Source organism: Branchiostoma floridae, chromosome 7, assembly GCF_000003815.2.
Source record: "Branchiostoma floridae strain S238N-H82 chromosome 7, Bfl_VNyyK, whole genome shotgun sequence".
Lineage (NCBI taxonomy): Eukaryota > Metazoa > Chordata > Leptocardii > Amphioxiformes > Branchiostomatidae > Branchiostoma > Branchiostoma floridae.
This window is the reverse complement of record NC_049985.1, coordinates 2,051,670-2,074,528: the sequence shown is the minus strand read 5'-3', so window position 1 is coordinate 2,074,528 and position 22,859 is coordinate 2,051,670. Positions and strand designations below refer to the sequence as shown.

Sequence of the window (22,859 nt, the reverse complement as noted above, 5' to 3'; positions counted from 1 at the left end):
TATCGAAGAGTAGGGGTCCATCCCGGAGTGAGTGGACCAATCCTTATTCTACAAAGCTTGAAGCAGAGGTTGGGTCGCGGAGATAGTAGTTGTGATTTTCACTGGCTCGCTTCCCTCAGTAAAAATCCCAACGACTACTATCTCTAGCTCAGCGACCCAACCTCTACTCGAAGAAAACCAAACCTTACCGTCTACTGTTACCAAGCTTGTACAAAGTTTGTACAAAACTTGAATGTAAGTTCACTGACAGACAGTAGACAACATTATACTACAATTTTAAACTCTATGTCCGTACACAAAATAAAGCGCTTACATACACATACATACACATAAAGCGCTTACCAACAAGCTTTCGATCAGTCCTCTGATCGAAAAAAAACTTGTATGTTGCGCCACACAACACACAAAACTTGTGCGTTGCGCCTAAAGACAATTTATCGGTTGTGCAGAACGAACGAAGCACTTGGCATTCTCTCTGAATCTCTCTTCTTGTCTCTAAATCAGCAATTACCGTACAGTGCCTTGCCTCCAGGCGGGGAAACTGTTATCTGTCTTCATTTGCACCGGGAAATGTCAGGCACGATTCAGAGATCAATACTTTTTCCTCCAGGTCCGGAGGGGGACTATCTTATGGCATACATCAGAACCAATCAACAGATAATATACAGAGGGATGGCATACTGTGAATCGCGAAAGTTTAATTTCGCGGTACTTTTCGCATTGTTTTAATTTCGCGATTGAAACATTTGTGTAGTGCAGCAGAAGCCGTTTAATTGCACATCCATTTGACTGTGTATTTCTTGCAATTAGCCGGCGTGTGCAATAATTCGAAGTTAACCAGTTGGACCGTATACTGTATACGCTACAGCGTACATGACACGTAATGATTACGGGTCAGCCCAGAGAAGTGTCCTGTCTAATGCTGGGACAGGTTTGACTGCCAACACTATAGCACCGTAATCATTCACGGGAGCCATATTCGCCTCGTCATGAATTCGCGGTGGATAGAAGTCACAGTGAAAATAGAACCACCGCAAAAGTTTCGCGATTAACAGTAAGTTCCGCTTCGCACGCTTCAGTAAAAAACGCGCCATCCCTCTTTTCGAAAGCCAAATGAAACATACAATTTCATTGAACACCAGCCATTTGGTGCGAATCACCTCCGGGCTTTACACGTGCGTTGCGGTGATTTCAACAGAAGTAAACGTTCATCAAGAATATCCCCATGCAAATCATGCAATCCGTTCGTTGTATCGTTATAATATCAAGGCAATTATAACCGTTTGTAGGCATGTAAGGTGCAATTTGCAAAGTGTCGACATTAATCAAATAAAAACCATTATCAATCGTTATCTGGGTTAATGCTCACTTATCTCTATTTCTGTCAATCGTGATTCGTGAATGGTTTCATCAGGTTGGGACGGAGATGTAGGTCATAGGGTGTCTAACGTGCAATGTACACAGGGAAACTACGTTGTCTTCCGGGAAACCAAATAAACCCTATAACAACAGGGCAAGAAAACATTGTGCAATTCAACTGTTCTTAACGGAATTGCCGACTGAATCGATCAGTCCTCTTCAATTATTTGTGTCAATTGCTCTTGACACAAGACTTTATATGCACATATGACGTCAGCAATGGGTCAAAGGTTGTTGGAAGTGTATATCGCCCCCGCCCCGGTTAAGAGATAATTGGTGCATGCGTCTTGATGAAGGCTACCACTTCTGGTCTGTTGTTATACTGGGCAAATATTTCATTTGGACCACGTAAGTTACTGTTTTACAGCCCAGTCACATATGTTCAACTTCTTGTTCAACAGCCGGAGCCGAGCTTCCAGATTTGCTTGGAGAATATTGTGGACTACCTGACGGATTTAGTGCTATCGTCTGAGCCTAACCAGACGGCCCATTACTGCAACGTACTCTCTCTTTTCGAGCCTGCTCTTGAGACCTGGAGCAGAGGTCTTTTTTACTTTTATAACCTTTTATTATCATTCCTCAAAAGTACATAGGCAGGGGGAGCTGTACAATAAATTTGCTAAACAATCATAGTCAAAACGTTAAACATACACGCTATGTGCTATGCAGCATTGTTATACAGTCTGAGGGCACAGTGCACGAAAGACTGCTTCAGTCTTTTCGTTCTGGCAAATGGCACTGAGATGTTCTGACTGTTTCTTAGTGTTCTTCCAGTAGGTCGATAGCCTAGCCTCATCAACTGTCCTTCATATCGATCCTGACATTTCACCAGAGGCGTTGGTCCAGAGATTTACTGACTAATCAATCGGTCTGTCCTTCGGTGTGATGATAAGATTTATAAGATAAGAAAGAGGTCTTAAAAACGGCAACATACTTGACTTTATGCAGATTATGTAAAGCAGATATGGACAGTACAATGTGGACACTAGGCAGCTAACTGATGTGCACTGATATGCTGAGGTTTAGTGCTACATTCTGAACCTGAGTTGGTCCATAGATTTACTGACGTGTCAGTAGGTCTGTCCTCCGGCGAGAATTAAGATTTATAAGAATGAAGTCTACAACACTGCAGCACACCCACTCTTCAGGGCCGCTCTTCACGACCTTAGAGACCTCAGCAGCTCTTAAACGAAGTCTTGAGAAAAGACCAATCTTCTTGAGATCAATTCCTTCATTTCTCCCAAGGAAAGCTCCATAGATTTACTACTGACGCATTAGCAGGTCTGTCCGCAGGTGAGAACTGAGGTTTATAAGAAAGAAGTCTACCACACATGCTCACTCTCCAAGTGTGCTCTTGAGACCTCAGGGATCGGCAGTTCCTTAACGAAGTTTGGAGAAAAGAACCTTCGATTCCGTCATTCCTCCAAAGGAGTTGGTCCATAGAAGACAGATAAACACTGTTACGCGTCAGTATGTCTGTCGGCTGCTGTCAAAATGAAGATTTATAAAAATGAAGTCTGACACACAGCGACATGCTGACTCTTCAATCACACTCTTGAGACCTCAGAGGTCGGTAGATCCCTAACGAAAAAAAATCTTCAAATCGATGCTGGATTTCTCTCTGGAGACGCCGGTTCATAGACACGCGTCAGTACGTCTGTCTGCCGGCGTGAAATAAGATTTATAAGAATGCTCTTTTAATTCTAAGTTTATAAGTCTGCTGATCTGTCTCACTGCTGCAGTGCTCAGTCTTAAATCAAAGACTTAAGACCTTATAGGTCGGCAGATCCCTAAAGAAGAAAAACGTCTTACTTCAAGTCTATGCTGTGATTTGATTTCTCTTGCGACGTCGGTTCATAGATATATAATGAGTTATTAAGTCTGTCCGCCGGTGTGAATGAAGATTTGTAAGAATGGTCTACCACACTGCAACATACTCACTCTTAAATCCCACTGCTGAGACCTTAGAGACCTCAGCAGCTCTTTAACGAAGTCTTGAGAGAAGAACAATCTTCTTGAGATCAATTCATCGCAGGAAAATGGTCCATAGATATACAGAAGAGTCAATAGGTCTCTCTGACGTCTGCCGGTGGGAATGAAGATTTATAAGAAAGACGCCCATTGCACTGCAGTATATTCATTCTTCAATCCCGGCCTTGAGACCTTAGAGACCTCGGCAGCTCGCTATCGAAGTCTTAAGAAAAACCCACATTTCTTCAAACCGATCCCGTCATCTCCCCAGAGGCAAATTTAGAGACACGTCAGTGCGTCTGACAGCCGGTGTGATATCAAGATGTATAAGAAAGAAGTTTACCGCACTGCAGTGTGCTCACCCTTCAATCACAGACTTAAGACATTAGAGGTCTACAGCTCCCTAACGAAGTCTTATAGAAAAAATATAGAACTTTTGCTCGATGCTTTGATTTCTCTGAAGGCGTCGGTTCATGTCTGTATATCGGTGTGAATGAAGATTTATAAGAAAAGAAGTCCATCGCACTGCAACACACTCACTCTTCAATCCCGCTGTTGAGACCTTAAAGACCTCAACAGCTCGTTAACGAAGTCCTGAGAAAACTCCACACTTCTTCAAATCGATTCCCGTCATTTCTTCAAAGACGTTGATCCCATTCGTCCATAGATAGATATACAGACGCGCCAATAAGTCTGCCCGCCGTCGTGAAGATATAGCACCTGAGACTGAAGAAGTCCAAGATAAGACACTGCAGTAACTCGGGACCGATGGGAAGCCAGATATACAGCTTTTCACGCAATGGTGTAGGTAAGGCAACACCAATTCATTCCCTTGGTCATCTGACGTTTTACCCAAAACTCAAGCAAGCCGATCGGACAAGACAAAAACAAGGGACTAGGAGCCAGCGAAAACTCGAATCTGGCTATATCCACTGATTGAGGATTTTGCAACTTCGTGTGCTAATAGTGTAGGTAAGGCCACAATAGTGTATTTCCTTGGTTCTTGGATATCTTATAAAAAGACCATGCAAGAGGTTGGAACGAGGTAAAAACAGATGACTGGGAGCCAGAGAAAACTTTAATCTGACTATATTCTGCATCTGTATTGAACCACACCACACTATCGTAACACACTAGCTTTACAGCTGGCTATATTACACTGAACGACCTGTCACACCTAACCTTTGCACATCTGCCTGCAAGCCTTGTTTAAAGCTATCTTGTGAAGATGGACACACTGTTCTTAGGGTACTTGCATCTCGGAAAATGCGAATTTTTGAACACACACTTACTTTAAAAATATTCACTGCTGTCTTGACTGCTATATGTGCGCAGCCCAGGTACAGCCTTCCCGCTTTGACCCAGTTTGCTTTTGGATTTTTCGTTTCTTTGTAATCCGAGGGTCTTAATCAAGTCTCTGTGGCGGTGACTGTTGGTCCAGGTGTTGGCGAACATGCAGCCAAAGACAGAAATTCTCCGCCTGCATCCCGACCCAGAGATCATCTCTCACCGACGATAACATCAACTCAGCGGTATGGTATCTCCGAGCAGATGTAGGAGGCGACATTGTCTTCTGCGTATTTGGTGATGGCTGGGGGTCGGGTTAAATGCGCGCGCCTCCAAAAAAAACGTAACGCTAGCTCACCATTTATCTGCGAATTCAGGAAGGCACAACCGCACTCCTTTAGAACAAAGAGTCTGCCAATTTTGTACCTCAAACATGGTAGAAGATGAAGTGCACTTCACTGTTGATTGCGATATGTATGTCAATGATAGAAATACTCTATTTAGTTATATAGAAAGTAGATTCCCTCATTTTAGACACATGAGTAGCACTGACAAGTTTATATTTATCATGCGTTTTGACAAACGTTTTGACAAAATTTTCAAAACGTTGCAGTTTTAAAACCACGGCCCGTCGACTTGATATCTCTAAATATCCCGTTTTGAAAACAACGGATATAGGCTACACCGCGGATAGAGGTGAACGAGCGTTGTACAATATCTCCAGATTAACGTTAACATTAACATCTCCGAATTAAGCTCCAAAACAAAGAACAAAGTTCGACAAACGCTTGCCGCTCCGCAAAACCGGAGGCCAGAAAACGTATGGTTTGCCTTTCCACGTCTGCTAGGAGATTGCCCGCTCCTCAGTCCCTATCCTAGCTTTACGGTATGGAGAAGATATCATCCGTACAATAAACTTTTGTGTCGCCCAAACATTCCAGATGCCCGGTAAGTCAGTCCACCACTCCCTTATCCCCAAGCAGATGTGGAAAGGCAAAATCGAAACATTTCACAAGCTCCCGCTCCCACGGGGCAAAAGCTTGCCGCTCTGGCGAAACCTGAAGCTAGAGAAACTTCACGATTTTGCCTTTCCACGTCTGCTTGGAGGTTCACCCATCCCCGGTCCCTACCCTAGCTTTGCGGTACGCAGAAGATGCCATCCGTACAATAAACTTTTGTGTTGCCCAAACATTCCTGGGTGGTACTGGCAGGCTACCCACTCCCTAATCTCCAAGCAGACGTAGAAAGATAAAACTTAACGTTTCGCAAGCTCCCGATTCTACACAGCAAAGTTTGGCAAAGGCTAGCTGCTCCGCAAATCCGGAGGCTAGAAAAACTTTACGGTTTTGCCTTTCCACATCTGCTCGGAGATTCACCCATCCCCTGTCACTGTCAGGCTACCACTTCCTATAATTTCCAAGCAGATGCAAAGACAATCGTAACGTTTCTCAATCCTCCGATTCCGCAATGTTTCGCAAAGGCTTTTGCTACTCCGCAAAACCTTTCCACATTTGCTTGGAGACTGCCCCCTCCCCCAGTCCCTATCCTGACGTGTATTGAACGTGACAGCTCCACGGGTTCCGCGGTCGCGGGTCGCTGGGTCAGGCGGCGACAACGTACACACAGGGCCAACCATGTGTTTCGTCTATAAGTATAACCTATGTTTACCACCATTCTTCAAGGACGAAACCCGAACACAGAAAATAGAAAATATACAAGTTAATCAATGCTTAATTAACGGTCTCAATTTCACACAAAGCGTTGAGGTAATTAACAAAATTCTATATAAAATATTGTTAAAATTTTTCTCTGAAACTGGTTCGACACTGAAAATCTGCAGCCACAGAAAATGGAAAATGTACAAGTCAAGCACTATGATGCTTAACTAGGGGGTCTCAATGTCACACAAAGCGTTAAAGTAATTAACATTATTCTCTGACTTATGTCGAAGTCGAAGTCTCTGACAAAAATGGTTCGACACTGGAAATCTGTAAGCACAGAATATGGAAAATGTACAAGTCAAGTCACAAGCACTGCCTAATTAGGGGGTCTCAAAACATTGATGAAGAAATTAGCATTATTCTTAGACAAAACGCGTACATGTTTGACATTGCTAGGCGGTTAGAATTAAGTCAAGAAGACGTACCAAATGTCGTGTACTATGTAGGCACAGCCGTCTGGTATGTGGTTCCTAAGGTTTGCCTTAGCAAGGCTTACCCTGTCTCTGTTATCCTTGTGTTTACTGTGTGAACAGTCTTTTCAGGGCAGCCTACAGTATCAAGGACCCGTTCTTTGGAACCGAAGGTCTTCACAGAACATCGTCAACACACTACAGTGACGGCTTTTTCAAATGAGACTATATGGCTGGTATTTAGTGTTATTTGTTTAGTACTCTTGCGTAATCTGTTTTATTTTTAAGTACTCTTTCATATCATAAAATTTGCGCTAAGTATCACACATGTGCAAGCCGGCCACGAAACATATGAAATACTAGTACTTATCCGACGCGTATCAAGCTGAATCAAACGCAATGTGACGTTTTCGGAGCTAGACTAAGGAGCAGATATAAAGAAATATTTGGAACTAGGGGGTCCAAGCATAAACCACTCTCTACCCAAAGAGCTATCTACCACTCAAAAATCATGACAGTAGAAGGTCCACAACTCGAGGTATCAGATCCGGAAGTTCCGCTGCAGTACCATAGCAAGCCGCTAGGGAGCCAAAATGCGAAAATATAACCTTAATTCTAGCGAAGGTAATGAAGCGCTTAGATACTACAAAGAAAATCTAACCTCTTTGAACCCTTCCGAACCCTTGGGTGCACCGCCTAGGCTATTCATCCTTCACTTTAGAACCAGTGTTTAACTGTGTCAGGACCTTTGTGACGGTCCAAAGACCGCTACGGGTCAGTTGTGGCCACTCTTGGATCCCCGGACTGACCACAGGGATTGCGTCTATGTTTACACAGCGCTGAAAAACTGTCGACAGTGTTTAAAATGTGGCAACGAAAGGTTTTACAGAAACGTACGGAAAACGTACACCGCTCAGGCGATTACTATATTTGCAATATTCTCTCAAATCTATTCAAAGTTGAAAAACGACTTCTGGCAAAGCCAAAGTATCATCTCGGGCTAGATCTTGGGCAATGACACCTGAGAGCATCGACCGATTTAAAGATCTGCTCCTTAAAACCATTTGTCGTATAACTGTAATCTACTTTAATCTATGATCAAGCAAGACAAAGAAACTCAGGTTCTGACAATAGCTCAACGATGTATCTAGTGCATATCCTGACACTCTAGATATTTGGAGATATCTGGACCCCCTCGACCCCATGACTATATCACTGCTTCGCCCCAATTCGAGCAAATGACGTGTCTTGCTAAAGGGCACCGCTTACACTGTAAGACTGCCCACAATGCAAAACATGACAAGAGAATGAAACGTCATGTAGAAAGAATTTGGGATGACATGGAAACTCTTCCGACAACGAAAAGTACATATGTTCTTCTCTAAAGTCTACGACAAATTCGACTTCAGTCAGCTCTGTAGTATCCACTCTAGTTTATTCTAAAGACGTGAAAGAAAAGACAAGACAGCACTGACCTGTTATTCAAAGAAAATCATGCACATCCTAATGCCCATGTTTTTAAGCCGCACCACTCTTTGGTTTCTGCCCTATATCACTGCCTGTCCAAAAGTCGAGCAAATACCGTCCGTGTGCTCAGGTGTCATACCAAAGAACGCCGTTAAATATTTCACCCCTTACAGATCGTTGGGATAGTGAACACGTGTGGGCAAACAGGAGCGCAACAACACGCAAATATCAGGGAGCTGCCTGGGCTTGGACAACGTGTGGGCAAACACGAGCGCAACAACTCGCAAATATCAGGGAGCTGGGCTTGGACAAACTCGGGCCCTTCGAAGCACCCGCCCGTCAGTTTGTGGATAGGGGACTTGAACAGATCTAGCAAGACAGGGGCAAACACGTACACTGTATACAGGCCAAGTAATAAAAAACTAACGCCTTCTGGAAGCAATAAGGTTTATTGAAGAAGACGAAAGAACCACGGTCATAAGAACGTAGCCTCCACCACGCACAACACGCAAATATCAGGGAGCCGGGCTTGGACAAACTCAGCCCCCTCGCACCCAGCCGTCAGTTTGTGGATAGGGAAAACAGATCGAGCTAGACAGGCGCAAACACACGTACGTACACTGTAGACAGGCCAAGCAATTAAAAACTGAAGTTTAGCGCCTTCTGAAAGCATTAAGGTTTACAAAAAGACGGAAGAACCATGGTACAAAGAACTTAGCCTCCACCAGGCCATTCTACGAGGGTGCGGGGATCGTAGAGTTTCGAAAAAAGCGCGAAATTTGCCAGGGGAGTCAGTCCACGCCATAGGGTTCATGTTTACGCGGCCGACCAACTCCTCTGGTAGCAAAACTCTCGAGCTCCTGGCAAATTATTCTCCTTTAATAGCTAGCGTAGTCAGTCCGGTAGAGACTAATAAGAACTCTAGTCTTACCCAGCATGAAGCTTCATACGGGAAACTTAAACAGAGTTACATGGGTTTTCATTAAAGGCATTAAAGAACGTAGAGAGTAAGTTGGGGATGGTATGGTCATGACATGGGTCGACACGCCCGAAAACCCACAACGTTACCCGACTATACGTTGTACATATCGTGTTCTGGTTATCAAGTTAACTGTAGTACACGGTCGATTGGTACAAGAGACCACGTCTAGCGAAATAACAGACGTCAAACAAAGACAGCAACAACAACCGTTCGATACCTAGTCTTACCTTCTACCTTCTTAGATCTTCTTAAATCCACAAAGTTCAGGGATCCTTAGCGAAAGAGAATGAAACCCACAACAGCCTGGCTGCACATCGTGTTTTGGTGAAGCATCACTACCCAAGCTCTGAAACATTCCAGAAAGTCGCGGAGGCGTCGCACGTACAAATGTCCAATTCCCCTGCTACCACGAGACAGATCTATCCACATACCCGCTTCACAAAGACATGGCTGTGCTCCAGGTCTTACTAAATACCACCACACTAGTGACTAGTGTCAATGGAGAAAAATTCGTGACTACGGCCCGCCTTTAGCAGTAATAAACTCAGAAGTGACACGACAGGTGCCCCGTTGCGTAGGGGAAGAGTACAAATAAAAGACCGAAATAAATGCGTAGTCTCTCTAGTCTCTACCAGGCTCCGCCGGTCGCTAGAGAAATAGTAGAAAGTGGCCAAATAGACGGATAACATGCCAGGGGGAGTTAGCTACGCAATCTGTACTCCCTGGCCAGCTAACCCCTCTGGCATGTTATGATCTGTCTACTTGGCCAATTTCTACTATTTTTCCAGTGACATGTGGAGCCAGGTAGAGGTTGTGTTTATCGTAAGATGTTTAATTAAGTCTATATGACAGAACGTTAACGGTCTATCCCGCTATCCGGAGGGATGTAATGTTACAGCCATTTCAGTCAAGGACGCATTAAATCACGACTGTCCAAAGAGTGTAAACAGTTTTCTGTCGTAAACACGTCATATGACGTATGGGACAGGGACGCAAAGTCTCATGATGGCAACATCTTTGTACTGTACTCACCTTTAATGTTTATGTCCAACTCATAAGTCCACCGCCGGGAGCGTTGAACGTGTAGCTTTCGGGCCACTGTCGTACGTCCAGTGATGACGTCACGTGTTGCTAGGACTCGTCATAGCTTGGGGTTGTCAACACTAGTACATGAATGGCCGGTCTTCCTATGGGGTGGGGGTGGGGTTAGCTGTATCTATAGTAGAGATATATATCGTATATCCTATATCGATAGTAGAGATCGGCAAATAGGTTGTAAGAGTAAGTAGTTAGACAGGAGAGTCAATACGTGGAAAGGGTCGGGTAAATGTTATCCTACAGTAGCATGGTGAGCAAACAAAGCATGACAGTAGCCAAGTACTCCTGTGTAATAGAATTATTCTCCCTATAGTCAATGTTAATCTGATAGAGACTAGGTCTGTGTCATTACGGTCCCTGCAAAGGAAGAATGCCCCCCACTGTAGCGTAGAGTATCATCTGTCAGATCACCTGGGCACAGGTAATACTGCACACCTATGTGGGGATTAGGTAACAGGTACAGTACACACCTGCACTATCCTCCAAGCAGATGTTGGGTCGCCGTGAGTAGTGGCCTGGATTTATACGTCCACTAGTAATGCCCACGACCCAACCTCTGCTTGGAGAATACGCCCGTTCAAAAATGGTCGGGTGATGGATAAATGAATGAATGACATGCCGTTGAAACGTTGCCCCTCTCCCTAGAACGATATCCTATCGTACATTGTTGAATTTGCAATGTGATACTTACCGCACTCTTGCTGACCTACATATACAAATATACGTAATGTAATTTGAAAAGATGTGATGTAAATACATGTAAGAGGACCCCAGTTCACTACGATAGTACCCGACAAAGTTCAAACGCAGAGGAACCTGAACATGACTCTGTTCGCATGGGATCTATAGTGCGTGTCAATTTTGTTTGTCTTTCAACACATAGCGGATTTAAAACCAGGGCGTCATTCTATCTAGTTTACAGGCGCCCCTCCACTCACCCCTGGAGAAAAGTTGGTTAGCTCTGGGTACGGGAGCCGCGGAAAACAAACTAGGATGGCACCAGGCTTCAAGAAATGCATGCAACAATATGTTAACAACGTCAAAATATAACTTACCAATTTCCAAACAAAACCACACTCGTGTTCATCCGTGACCAGAGCTCATCGTTTGTGCTATCTATAACCCAACTGTGCTATCCGGACCGCTGGCGTTGTCATGTACACTTGAAAATGACCCGATGACGAGTGATACATTTCCAACCTTCTAAGGCCCCTCTTCACTGGACTCGCTGACTGACCATATAAAGCGTTCAAAATTTGATTTCAACATTTTAGTATGATTTCCGATCTACAAGTACGATTTCTGAACTTAAAAATGACACAAAATATGAAGAAATTCTCTCTATGAAATTTGTTGAGCGATATATAAGTCAATTCTTAGGTCGCTGGTTTTAGGCTCTAGTTTGTTTGTTTGAACCTTTATCTATTGATGAGAAGCTGAAATCAGCCAGCAGGCTGCTTTTCATTGAGGTCATGAGGGAAGAGGTAAGGGTCACAGGCAAAATATCACAGAGATACTTATTGGTGGAAAGGGGTGTAACCAAAGTCACCCTGTGTTGTCCCGGTCAAAGATAAATTAAGACTGATCAGAAATTACCTTGTTCGTTCTTTCGTTCGATGGCGTTCGGCCAGCGGCTTCAGAATGAGAACTGCCTAACGAATTACGACTAGGCGGGTCACGGCCAAAGTCGTGCACCATGAAATTAGATTTTCGATCGCGATATCGGGTTAGTATTGGCGGATCGCCATGTCGTGGGACGTGACGGTAGTAAATTACATTTTGTGATCGACTTCGGAGCTGTTTCGCGCCGCAAAGTGCTGTCTGGTGTGTTTTTTGTTCAGACTGGGAGAGAGGGTAAGCCAATTTTGATCAAGGTCATGTTCAAGTTAACTCCTGTAAATTGTGTTTGATGGAGGGTCCAATGGGGTCCTGTCGGAAGCCACATGTTCTCGATTCTTGAAGCGTGAAACGCTATGTGTTTTTTTTTTCTGGTCGAATGTTTCTGACTCTTTACTTTAGTCCCCTCTTCAACTTTTTCTTTTCATTTTCCCTTAGATCAAGGACCATGGTGTCAAAAATGACAGATGAGTTGGTGATTATTTCGCTGGATTGGCAAAGTAACAAAAGTCACAAACTGATACATTGAAACATTTAGTGTAACAAGAGCCAAAACAGCAGCATTGTATGTAACATTTCTAACGTTATATCTCTAGGTTCCTACGTAACTAACATCACTAACTACTATAACGTTATCTGCAACGGGCATGGCTATTTTACACTGCAGAACAAGAAACAGCATCTCAAAATAATAACATTAGCATGTTAACATTATGGACGTCGACACTTTTGGCGTAATTCGAAGTGTTCCGAGTTACGTGATGTCATAGTGCCTACACTTTCGTTCTTCTCACTACGAAATGAGTGTCCAGTTTCCAGAGGCCAGAAGGAAGCCGCCCAGCAGACGACGGAAGTAAGAGCGCCAAACGTCGTCTGCTAAACTCCCAGCATGCACTGCAAATCCAACATGGCGGCGCCCAGTTCGGAAGAAATCCGACTCGAAGGAAGTTTTCCTCCTCCAGACCAAGTCTTCAAGTCTGCTGAGGATCAGTCGTTATGCAAACTGTAGGTAGATCCCCCATATACATTTGGTGTTGATATTACGAATCAGGTTCATTGCTTTCCCTGCCTAAATTCAAGATGTCGTACTTTGAATTTATGACAAGTGGGGAGGGGGGCATAATGACGAAACGTCGAAGACACGTTTTAGTTTCAGTGTAGATAGAGGAAGAGCTGACTGTGATGAAGTCTTGATTTTAGGCCAGGTTTTAAGTGTATAACGTTACTGCTATTTGTTGATGAGTTTTTTGGAAAGGACATCTCATGCCTGCATGTATATCAGAGGCGGCGGCACCATTTTTTAGTTGTGGGGGCGAAAATTTCTCATATCACTAAATCGAGGGCCGAAGGCCCGAGTCGTCGCGCCGGAGGCGCGACCCTTCTAGGGGGGTTCGGGGGCATGCACCCCCGGAAAAATTTCAAATGTAAACCCTCTGAAACGCTATTTCCTGTATTTTGAGGGGCAAATTTTACTGCCAGACTAAGCTAACTTCAATGACATTTCTATCAAAAATACACATAGTTTTAGCTTTAGTTATTCAGGGCGACACCCCCAACATATTTTCACCATCTCGAGCGGCGAAGGTACGAGCCGTTGCAAGGTAGGTTCTGGAAATTTTTGAAATCTAGACCCTCTGAAACGCCATTTCCTGTATTTTGAGGGACAAATTTTACAGACAGACTAAGCTGAATTTGATTAAACTTCTAGTAGAGAAAAAGATTTTTGAGGGCGACGACCCACGCACCAACATATTTTGCACTACGTCGTCGTGAGCCCCGAGGACGCAAGCCGCCGCAAGGGAGTTTTGGAGAAATTTTTAAATCAGGACACTTTGAATGCCATTTCCTGCATTTGAGGGGAACATTTTGCTTGTAAACAAATCTAAGTTTGATAATGAAATTTCTACTAGAAAAATGTCGTGGGGGACGACGCTCCGGTAGCATTTTCCCACCATGTCCAGTGCCGACGGCGCGAATCCTCACAAGGGAGGTCCTTTGAAATTTGGAAATCTAGACCCTCTGAAACGTCATTTCCTGCATTTTCAGGGCCAAGTTTTGCCAGCAGACTAGCGAGATTTGATGAAATTTCCATTAGTGAAAATATACAACAGGGTTTCAGCTTGATTTTGAGTGTTTCAGCTTATTTCATCGTGGGGGCGACGCCCCCACGACCTATTTTTTGTGGGGGCGGCCGCCCCCACTGCCCCCATGGTGCCGCCGCCACTGTATATAGAGCAATGCCTGCAATCTACAGTTTTCCGTCTTATTTTTCAGGTGCCTAAAGCAGTACTCCAGGTATACTTGCCCCAGGTGTAACGTGGCGTATTGCTCCTTGGCTTGCTACAGATCAGAGGTGAGGAAATAATATGATGTCAAGTGTGGGTGCTGTGGTTTGTTATTGTTGTCCTTTAACATAGAGTATAGCATTTTACTAGACTTGCTGCATGTAGGTGGGTGGGTTCAAGTTCATGCTAACAAACACTATTGCTTTTGTCCAACAGTGCTTTGAGCCTACACATCATTGGAAATGTTTCTAGATGTGCGCTCAAGTCAAAACATCATATTTTGTGAAGTACTAGTATGTGATTAATGAACTTTTCATTATTGTACTTGGATCCTACTTCCTGACAATTTGACAGAACTGTTTATGAGGTTTTCCACGTTTGTTTTCAACAGAAACATGTTGGATGTTCAGAGCAGTTCTACAAGGAACACATCATTGAGGAGCTGAAACAGCAGAGGGGAAGGTATGGAGATGTATCTGAGATAGCACAGGGTGCACCCAAATATTTTCATAGGCTTGTATGTATGTAAAGATATCAAAGTATACTTGTATACATCATATTCTTGACATCTAAGTGTTAGAAAGATAATAAAAATGTCTGTCATTGTACTTGTTTAAGAATTTGATAGCTTGTAATTAAGTTTTATTATTAGATTTTTCTGACATTCTACTTAAATTTAAGTGGTGCACCCAAAAATTCTTTGGTGCACCCAATTTTCTAAGCTGTCCCAAAAATGAATTTCGAGCCCTGGATAATAGTCCAGTTTAATTCATTTGTGTGTTGTTGTAATGTAAAAGAAATAATGATGTTTTAGCTCTGACAAGAATTACCAGTTATTAAGATGAAACAGAGATGTTGTAACTGTCAGGATTTGTATTGAAGTGGCATCACCAGACTAAGAATTTTTGACAGGCTACCTTAACTGTGAAATGATAGCCTGGGTACCATCCCTCCATATTCTTTGCTGGCTGTCACTGATCACCTGCTTACCATGGTAGCCAGCAAAAAGTGCAGAGGATGATACCCAGGGAAGTGAAATGATCAGACTCAGGGTTGTAGCCAGCCTGAAATCATTTTCCGTCCCCTTGATTTTGAATCCTATCAAGCAACCAAGGTGCAAGAGGTCGCGGGGGGTGCCTGGGAATGTTCCCCAGAAAATTTTGAAAGCCAGACCCTATTTCCTGAATTTTGAGGTGTAAATTTTGCTGGTAGACTAAGCTGTTCAACAGCATGTATTTTGGTGAATATTTACACCAGAGAGATAGATGTACAGTATTATTATCTGTACATATTAATTTTTGTCCGTCACAGAGGACGGAATAGGCAAAATTCTTTTCTGTCCCGAGCTGCAAAATTTCGTCAAAGGACAGAAGGACGGGTGCTGGCTACAACCCTGATCCAATTTCTACTTCCTCTACTTCTACATGATACGGGACAAATTGCCTCTTGGCACATTGCGTCCTGGGAGACAAGGTGCGGCTAGTGCGGCAGGTAGTGGTGCACGAAAAAATGAAGAATAGACTGTGTGGCATTTTCCCTCACATACAGCCATGAAGAGAAACAGAAGGTTCTGGAGATGCTGAAGAGATTAGAGGATGAGCAGGAGGAGGAGGAGGGAGAAGATGGGGAGGAGGAGGAGACTCTGGAGGACAGATTGCAGGGGCTGGACCTGGGTGAGCTTTCAGCTGTTTCACAAAGTCTTGTCATAAAGCTGACAAACTCATAGTGGCAAGTACTGGCAACTTGTTTGGGATGTTTGTCAGAAACTAAGGAAGCTGGTGTATGCCAAAGAGTGGTTATACTTGCTATATAGACACAGATACAGACACAGAACAGACAGAGACACTTGGAGAAGCATAGCTGACTTGGTTCAGGCAAGTAGCCCAATGATCGGATATGATGATGATACATGTTATATGCCAATGTCAATTAAGGTTGCACATCCAGGTATTGAGTTACTCAATATCTGTACAAAAGTTACTGAAGCAACTGGATACGTTTTGTAAACTGAATGCTTCAATACCTGTTGGACAGATTCTGGTCAGATCAACTACTGACAAAAGACAGTGGATGCTGTTGAGATACATGTTTCTTGTCCCTTTTTGAATTACTGCTCCAGTAGACGAGAGGGTGGAGAAGGAAGTGCACAACCCACCTTCACCTTAAAAAGTCACATGCAGGCCAGGCTGGCAAACTCATGACAGCGAGTACCTGTCTGCCTGTCATTGTCTTCCTAGACAGATGGATGCCAACAACAACAAAACAAAGTTACCATACTGAATTTCAGAATATTGCTGTTGACAGTTAAATTGTAATGTGTAGACAGAGACACAGAGGCCGTTTGGGATCAGCTGACCGCCCAGGAGAGAGCAGAGTTCCAGGCAGTGGTGGAGAAAGGCATGCTGGGAGAAATGCTGGAGATGTGGACTCCCTGGTGGAGCCTGTCGCATGTACGTATCCCATCATGCACTGCATTACAGGAATCAAACCAAACTCGAGAGTATCATGGTATCAGAGTGATTTGGCAATAGATAGAATTACACTGTACTTTTTAGATAAGACTCCACAGGACTATTGGAATAAAACAGGCCAAAGTCCTTCCCACACCACATAGACTATAGGGTGGTGCCCATCTCAGTTTTCTCATCCCTTGGGCCACACAGCTTAACTAGCACAGGTAATACTATAGCAGGGAGCTAGCCCACTGGTAGCACTTTGTGTTCAACTTTCATACTCTTTCCTATAAGTGCTGAGAAGCATTATTACCATTTTTATCTTTAACATTTTTAGCATGAATAGGCCAGGTAATCAAACATATACTGTCATATAGTGTACAGTATGCAAGTCTTACCTTTTGGAACCTTCTAAAGAACTAAATGTACAACAGGTGTACATGACCCTTTGATGATTTCTTGTTATGAACAGGAACGTGCGGCCTTGATTGAGGAAGTTGGGTCTGAGCAGGACACAGTAAGAGAAGAGACAGAAAGCAGAACCAAGACAAGCCCCCCTCCCCCTTTGCTGTCAAAGATACCTGTATTGTCTTCCTTACTTAAGGTAAGGCCACATTTGATGCTCATCCAACTTGAAATTTGGTGCTAGCTATATGATATGAAAATTGCATGTCAATTGATTTGTTTTTCTATCTTTTTTCTTGTATTTTTGTTGTTACCTTACTTATCTTCTTGTATCTTCTACAGGGTCAGCCATCTGAGTGTATAAAGTACAACATTGTGAATATACTGTATCCTTTCTTGCCACTGTGAGAGATCCTGTAATAATGGCAGATACCAAATACTCATTGCTGCGTGCTGACTGTACATCTAAAAAGGGCTGTCTCCAGCTTAAAATTTTTATCTGTCCTACTCATTGTTTGGGAGCCCATTTTGTTGATTATCTCTCTCTATCCGTTTTAACGTCTGTTGTTCCCCATCCTGTGGGGGTTAGACGTGCTTGCACATAGATGAGGGGGCCTGATGGCAGCTCTCCATCGTCCTCTGTCACTTGGGTTGACACTGTGTAGGTTGAGGAAGTTGATGTCTTCCTTTATGTTGTCCATCCATCTCTTTCGTGGTCGACCACGAGGGTTCTTTCCCTCTATGCTGAATTCCATGATCTTCCTGGGCCACTTCTCCTCATCCATTCTTTGGATGTGGCCGTACCAGCGCAGTCTGTTGAATCTTACTGTGTCCTGTACGCTATGAACCCCAAGCCTGGTTCTTAGCTGCTCAGTAGACAGGGTGGCCAAGAGTTTTCTAGAACATATCCAGCGGACCATGGCATCGTCACTCCTGATTATCATAGTAAAATATGTAAGTTGAAGCTTATGAAAGTACATTTACAACAGTTTCATGTCCTCTTTGGATGGATGCCATGGGGTAAAATTATTTTCCGTCCCAACAAGCAAATTTCCCTCCCGGGATGGAAGGATGGGTCTTGAAGACTGCCCTGCATCAAAAATGTTTATCTTCCAACATTCACATGATGTACATGTATACTATATGTATATGTATATATAAGCACTTCTATAAATCCATACATGTCTTCAGTATTGTTTTATAGTTGTGTAGACAGATCTGTGAGTGAAACTGAACATAAGTTGTCCTATGACTCCCACCTTCCCAGCTAGGTATGTTTCCCTTGACTAACATACTCCCAGCTACTGCTATGCTTATGTTGTCAGGCTGCATAATGGAGAACACTTCACCATGTCAAGACAAGCAGCACAGGTAACAAAATATTAATAGTATGTTGCTATTATTATGCCCACAAACACACACACAAGACATGTATTACTAGTATTGCAATATGTAGCAAGCCATTGTGGCAGCACAATGTAGCTGTTGTCACAATAGGTGAACATTTCATTTCTTGACTCTCAACATTCCATCCATATTATGTAGGACCTGTCCACAAAACAGGAATTGCTGCTACATCTGGCAAGTAATTAGCTGTTATTGCAATATGTGAAGATTTGAGGATACCCAAATTTAAATTCATGGATGTTTATGCAATGGGGGACCAATGTTAGTTAACCAATCTAAACCCTCCTGTTCTGCAGGAAGTGCTACAGCTGTGCCCAGTCTTTACGGAGAACACCAGTTTCAGCAGTGCAGGGGAGGCTTTACACGCAGCCATAGCCAGGTCAAATCAGGTCAGGCATCCTTACAAGCATAACGATACGATTTTTTAAAGACTTTGTATCCGTACACAAAAATAAACCAACAAGCTTTGAACCGGGCTGTGATCCTTCTCAAGTTGTAATGACCCAAGACCTAAGTCGCACTTCCGGAACGTATGACGTGTGACGTCAGTAAAGGGTCAAAGGTGCTTGACAGTCGGTATCGGCCCCCGTCTCGGTTGAGGGAAGGTTGATGGGCTCTGATGTAAATAGCCTCTTTCACTCCCCTGAGAAAGTAATCCTGTTCGGAATCGAAATCCACAGAGTGTCCCGGAGATTCTATATGGATGTGTTGTGCCACCTCCGATGTTTTGACTGAGCTGGGCCGTCTATGCTCTAGAAACCTGGTTCTGAGAGCACGGCTAGTTTCACCTACGTAGGATTCCTGACAAGGGTTGACTTGCTGTCTGCAGGGTTGACTTGCTGTCTGCAGGGTTGACTTGCTGCCTGCAGGGTTGACTTGCTGTCTGCAGGGTTGACTTCTGTCTGCAGGGTTGACTTGCTGCCTGCAGGGTTGACTTGCTGCATGCAGGGTTGACTTGCTGTCTGCAGGGTTGACTTGCTGTCTGCAGGATTGAGTTGATGTCTGCAGGGTTGACTTGCTGCCTGCAGGGTTGACTTGCTGTCTGCAGGGTTGACTTCTGTCTGCAGGGTTGACTTGCTGTATGCAGGGTTGACTTGCTGTGTGCAGGGTTGACTTGCTGCATGTAGGGTTGACTTGGTGTCTGCAGGGTTGACTTGCTGTCTGCAGGGTTGACTTCTGTCTGCAGGGTTGACTTGCTGTCTGCAGGGTTGACTTCTGTCTGCAGGGTTGACTTGCTGCATGTAGGGTTGACTTCTGTCTGCAGGGTTGACTTCTGTCTGCAGGGTTGACTTGCTGTCTGCAGGATTGAGTTGATGTCTGCAGGGTTGACTTGCTGCCTGCAGGGTTGACTTGCTGTCTGCAGGGTTGACTTGCTGCATGTAGGGTTGACTTCTGTCTGCAGGGTTGACTTCTGTCTGCAGGGTTGACTTGCTGTCTGCAGGATTGAGTTGATGTCTGCAGGGTTGACTTGCTGCCTGCAGGGTTGACTTGCTGTCTGCAGGGTTGACTTCTGTCTGCAGGGTTGACTTGCTGTCTGCAGGGTTGACTTGCTGTCTGCAGGGTTGACTTCTGTCTGCAGGGTTGACTTGCTGTCTGCAGGGTTGACTTCTGTCTGCAGGGTTGACTTGCTGCATGTAGGGTTGACTTGGTGTCTGCAGGTTGACTTCTGTCTGCAGGGTTGACTTCTGTCTGCAGGGTTGACTTCTGTCTGCAGGGTTGACTTCTGTCTGCAGGTTGACTTCTGTCTGCAGGTTGACTTCTGTCTGCAGGGTTGACTTCTGTCTGCAGGGTTGACTTCTGTCTGCAGGGTTGACTTGCTGTCTGCAAGGTTGACTTCTGTCTGCAGGGTTGACTTCTGTCTGCAGGGTTGACTTCTGTCTGCAGGTTGACTTCTGACTGCAGGGTTGACTTCTGTCTGCAGGGTTGACTTCTGTCTGCAGGGTTGACTTCTGTCTGCAGGGTTGACTTCTGTCTGCAGGGTTGACTTCTGTCTGCAGGGTTGACTTCTGTCTGCAGGTTGACTTGCTGTCTGCAGGGTTGACTTGCTGTCTGCAGGTTGACTTCTGTCTGCAGGCTTGACTTCTGTCTGCAGGTTGACTTCTGTCTGCAGGGTTGACTTCTGTCTGCAGGGTTGACTTCTGTCTGCAGGTTGACTTCTGTCTGCAGGGTTGACTCCTGTCTGCAGGGTTGACTTCTGTCTGCAGGGTTGACTTCTGTCTGCAGGGTTGACTTCTGTCTGCAGGGTTGACTTCTGTCTGCAGGGTTGACTTCTGTCTGCAGGGTTGACTTGCTGTCTGCAGGGTTGACTTGCTGTCTGCAGGGTTGACTTCTGTCTTCAGGGTTGACTTGCTGTCTGCAGGGTTGACTTGCTGTCTGCAGGGTTGACTTCTGTCTGCAGGGTTGACTTGCTGTCTGCAGGGTTGACTTGCTGCCTGCAGGTTGACTTGCTGTCTGCAAGGTTGACTTGCTGTGTGCAGGTTGACTTGCTGTGGCAGGGTCGACTTGCTGCCTGCATCGTCGACTTGCTGGGTGCAGGGTCGACTTGCTGGGTGCAGGGTCGACTTGCTGGGTGCAGGGTCGACTTGCTGGGTGCAGGGTCGACTTGCTGGGTGCAGGGTCGACTTGCTGGGTGCAGGGTCGACTTGCTGGGTGCAGGGTCGACTTGCTATGTGCAGGGTTGACTTGCTGTGTGCAGGGTCGACTTGCTGCCTGCAGGGTCGACTTGCTGTGGCAGGGTCGACTTGCTGTGTGCAGGGTTGACTTGCTGTGGCAGGGTCGACTTGCTGTGGCAGGGTTGACTTGCTGTGTGAATTGACTAAACATGTCCAATGTATTTTTTTGTAGAGAAGACCATCATTTAAAATATATTTATGCTTACTACAGCAGAATTTGCATAATCAATGAGAGAAGATAAAAGAAGAAATTTACTAAAAAATGAATATTTTATTCAGGTATGAGGTCTCTGAACTCTTTTTTTGTTTTGTTTTAAATACGAAAGTATCATCACCATCACAACTTGCAGGTTAAGATAACCTCGCCTCTCGGCTCTCGCTCTAAAAATTGTAGGAGCCACCTCATCATATTTAAACAACACTTGCAGCTAGATTTGCTAAGGTTAGGTGTGACAGTTATGCTATTAGTTCAGTGTAAAATAATCAGCTGCTGCTTTGCTGTCTGTCAGCAAAGCTGGTGTACATGTGTTGTGATTGCACCAACTATACTGATACAGAAAAACAAACCTAAATAAGGGGTGTAAAACTTGTTCAGTTACATGTACATTGTACTTCCCGTTGTTGTTGTTGTTGTCTCTGTAATCCGCTAGGTTCGTCGGATAATGGTCACTTCCCTGTGAAAGATGGATCTAGCTGTTACAACTAATAACTACATGTAAATCCAGACCTAAAAATAAATGCAGAAAGTTTGATCATCAAACTTGCTGAGCAATATCGATAGAGAACTATGTTGTGGCCTTTTGCATTGTTAAGATGCAGTAGTTGCTTACAGACTTAACATCTTGCTTTGACCATCAAACATACCATGCAACATACATTATATAGAGAATTCTGGACCAATTTTTCTTTCAGGACCCGTCATTGGCCAACACCCCATCCTTCCAGTCACTGGTGGTGAAAGATGTGTCCTGCGTTTTGATTGGTCCCAGTAAGGAGGACAGTTTGCAGTTTGTTCAAGCTGCACTGTCAGATCTTCATCATCTTTTCTCGGTGGCCAGGAGAAAAGTGGATAAAGGTATGCTTTTGATATAACCTTTATGACTACTTTAACATTAAGTCCTACTTTGAGCTGCATAGGGCTCTAGCTAGTTGTTAGAAAATATTGTCTTTGGTACAGTCAAAGTGATCTCAAACCAGTTCAGCTCACTGAAGAGCTTTTCTTCGACTGGTCTTGTTAGAGAAAATCGGCCTTATGTACAGTATTTATAGGTGAGTTGGAATTTACGTGTATGGGCACTTATATATTATATCCACACCAGTAGATATAATTAAAAACAATTCACCTGCTTAATGCTGACCAGTGCAATGGCCAAGTGAGCTGTGTGTTCACCTTGTATTTGATAGTTTGAGTCATGAGTTTGATCCCTTGCTGAGTGATACCTGAAAGACTGTAAAATATTACATGGTGCTTTCTCTGTTCAGCACCCATCATTTCAGAGTGTAGAGTCTTGAATACACACCATTACTTGTGGACTAGCCTCTTGCTATACGAGTGCACCAATGCAAGTTGTGTGGCCCAAGGGCTATTGGAAAGGAGATTGGCACTTTTATAATCACCACCAAGGAATTAAACTTGCTGACATCTTGCTCCTTTTCCTGCTTCCT

General features: G+C 44.2%; 2 protein-coding genes across 3 annotated transcripts in view; one reads left to right on the top strand and one right to left on the bottom strand.

Moving 5' to 3' along the window:
* LOC118418914 (carbohydrate sulfotransferase 14-like) overlaps nt 1–11,969 on the bottom strand; it is a 30,334-nt gene extending 18,365 nt beyond the window's left edge. Inside the window, exon 1 of one of the 2 annotated variants that reach the window (XM_035825057.1) lies at nt 11,952–11,969. The gene's annotated coding sequence lies outside the window, so the exon portion shown is untranslated. Of the gene's footprint in view, nt 1–10,289; nt 10,435–11,951 lie in introns of those variants that run through there. The other variant, XM_035825056.1, reaches the window with a different exon arrangement.
* Nucleotides 11,970–12,854: 885 nt separating this feature from the next.
* On the top strand, nt 12,855–22,286 carry LOC118419278 (zinc finger HIT domain-containing protein 2-like). The gene is made up of 10 exons (XM_035825626.1): nt 12,855–12,977; nt 14,247–14,325; nt 14,649–14,719; nt 15,806–15,930; nt 16,580–16,707; nt 17,183–17,314; nt 17,458–17,501; nt 18,417–18,486; nt 18,819–18,911; nt 22,107–22,286. The coding sequence occupies exons 1-10, from the start codon at nt 12,862–12,864 to the stop codon at nt 22,284–22,286; spliced, it is 1,038 nt and encodes a 345-aa protein (XP_035681519.1). The 5' UTR covers nt 12,855–12,861.
* The last annotated feature ends 573 nt before the right edge of the window (nt 22,287–22,859 follow it).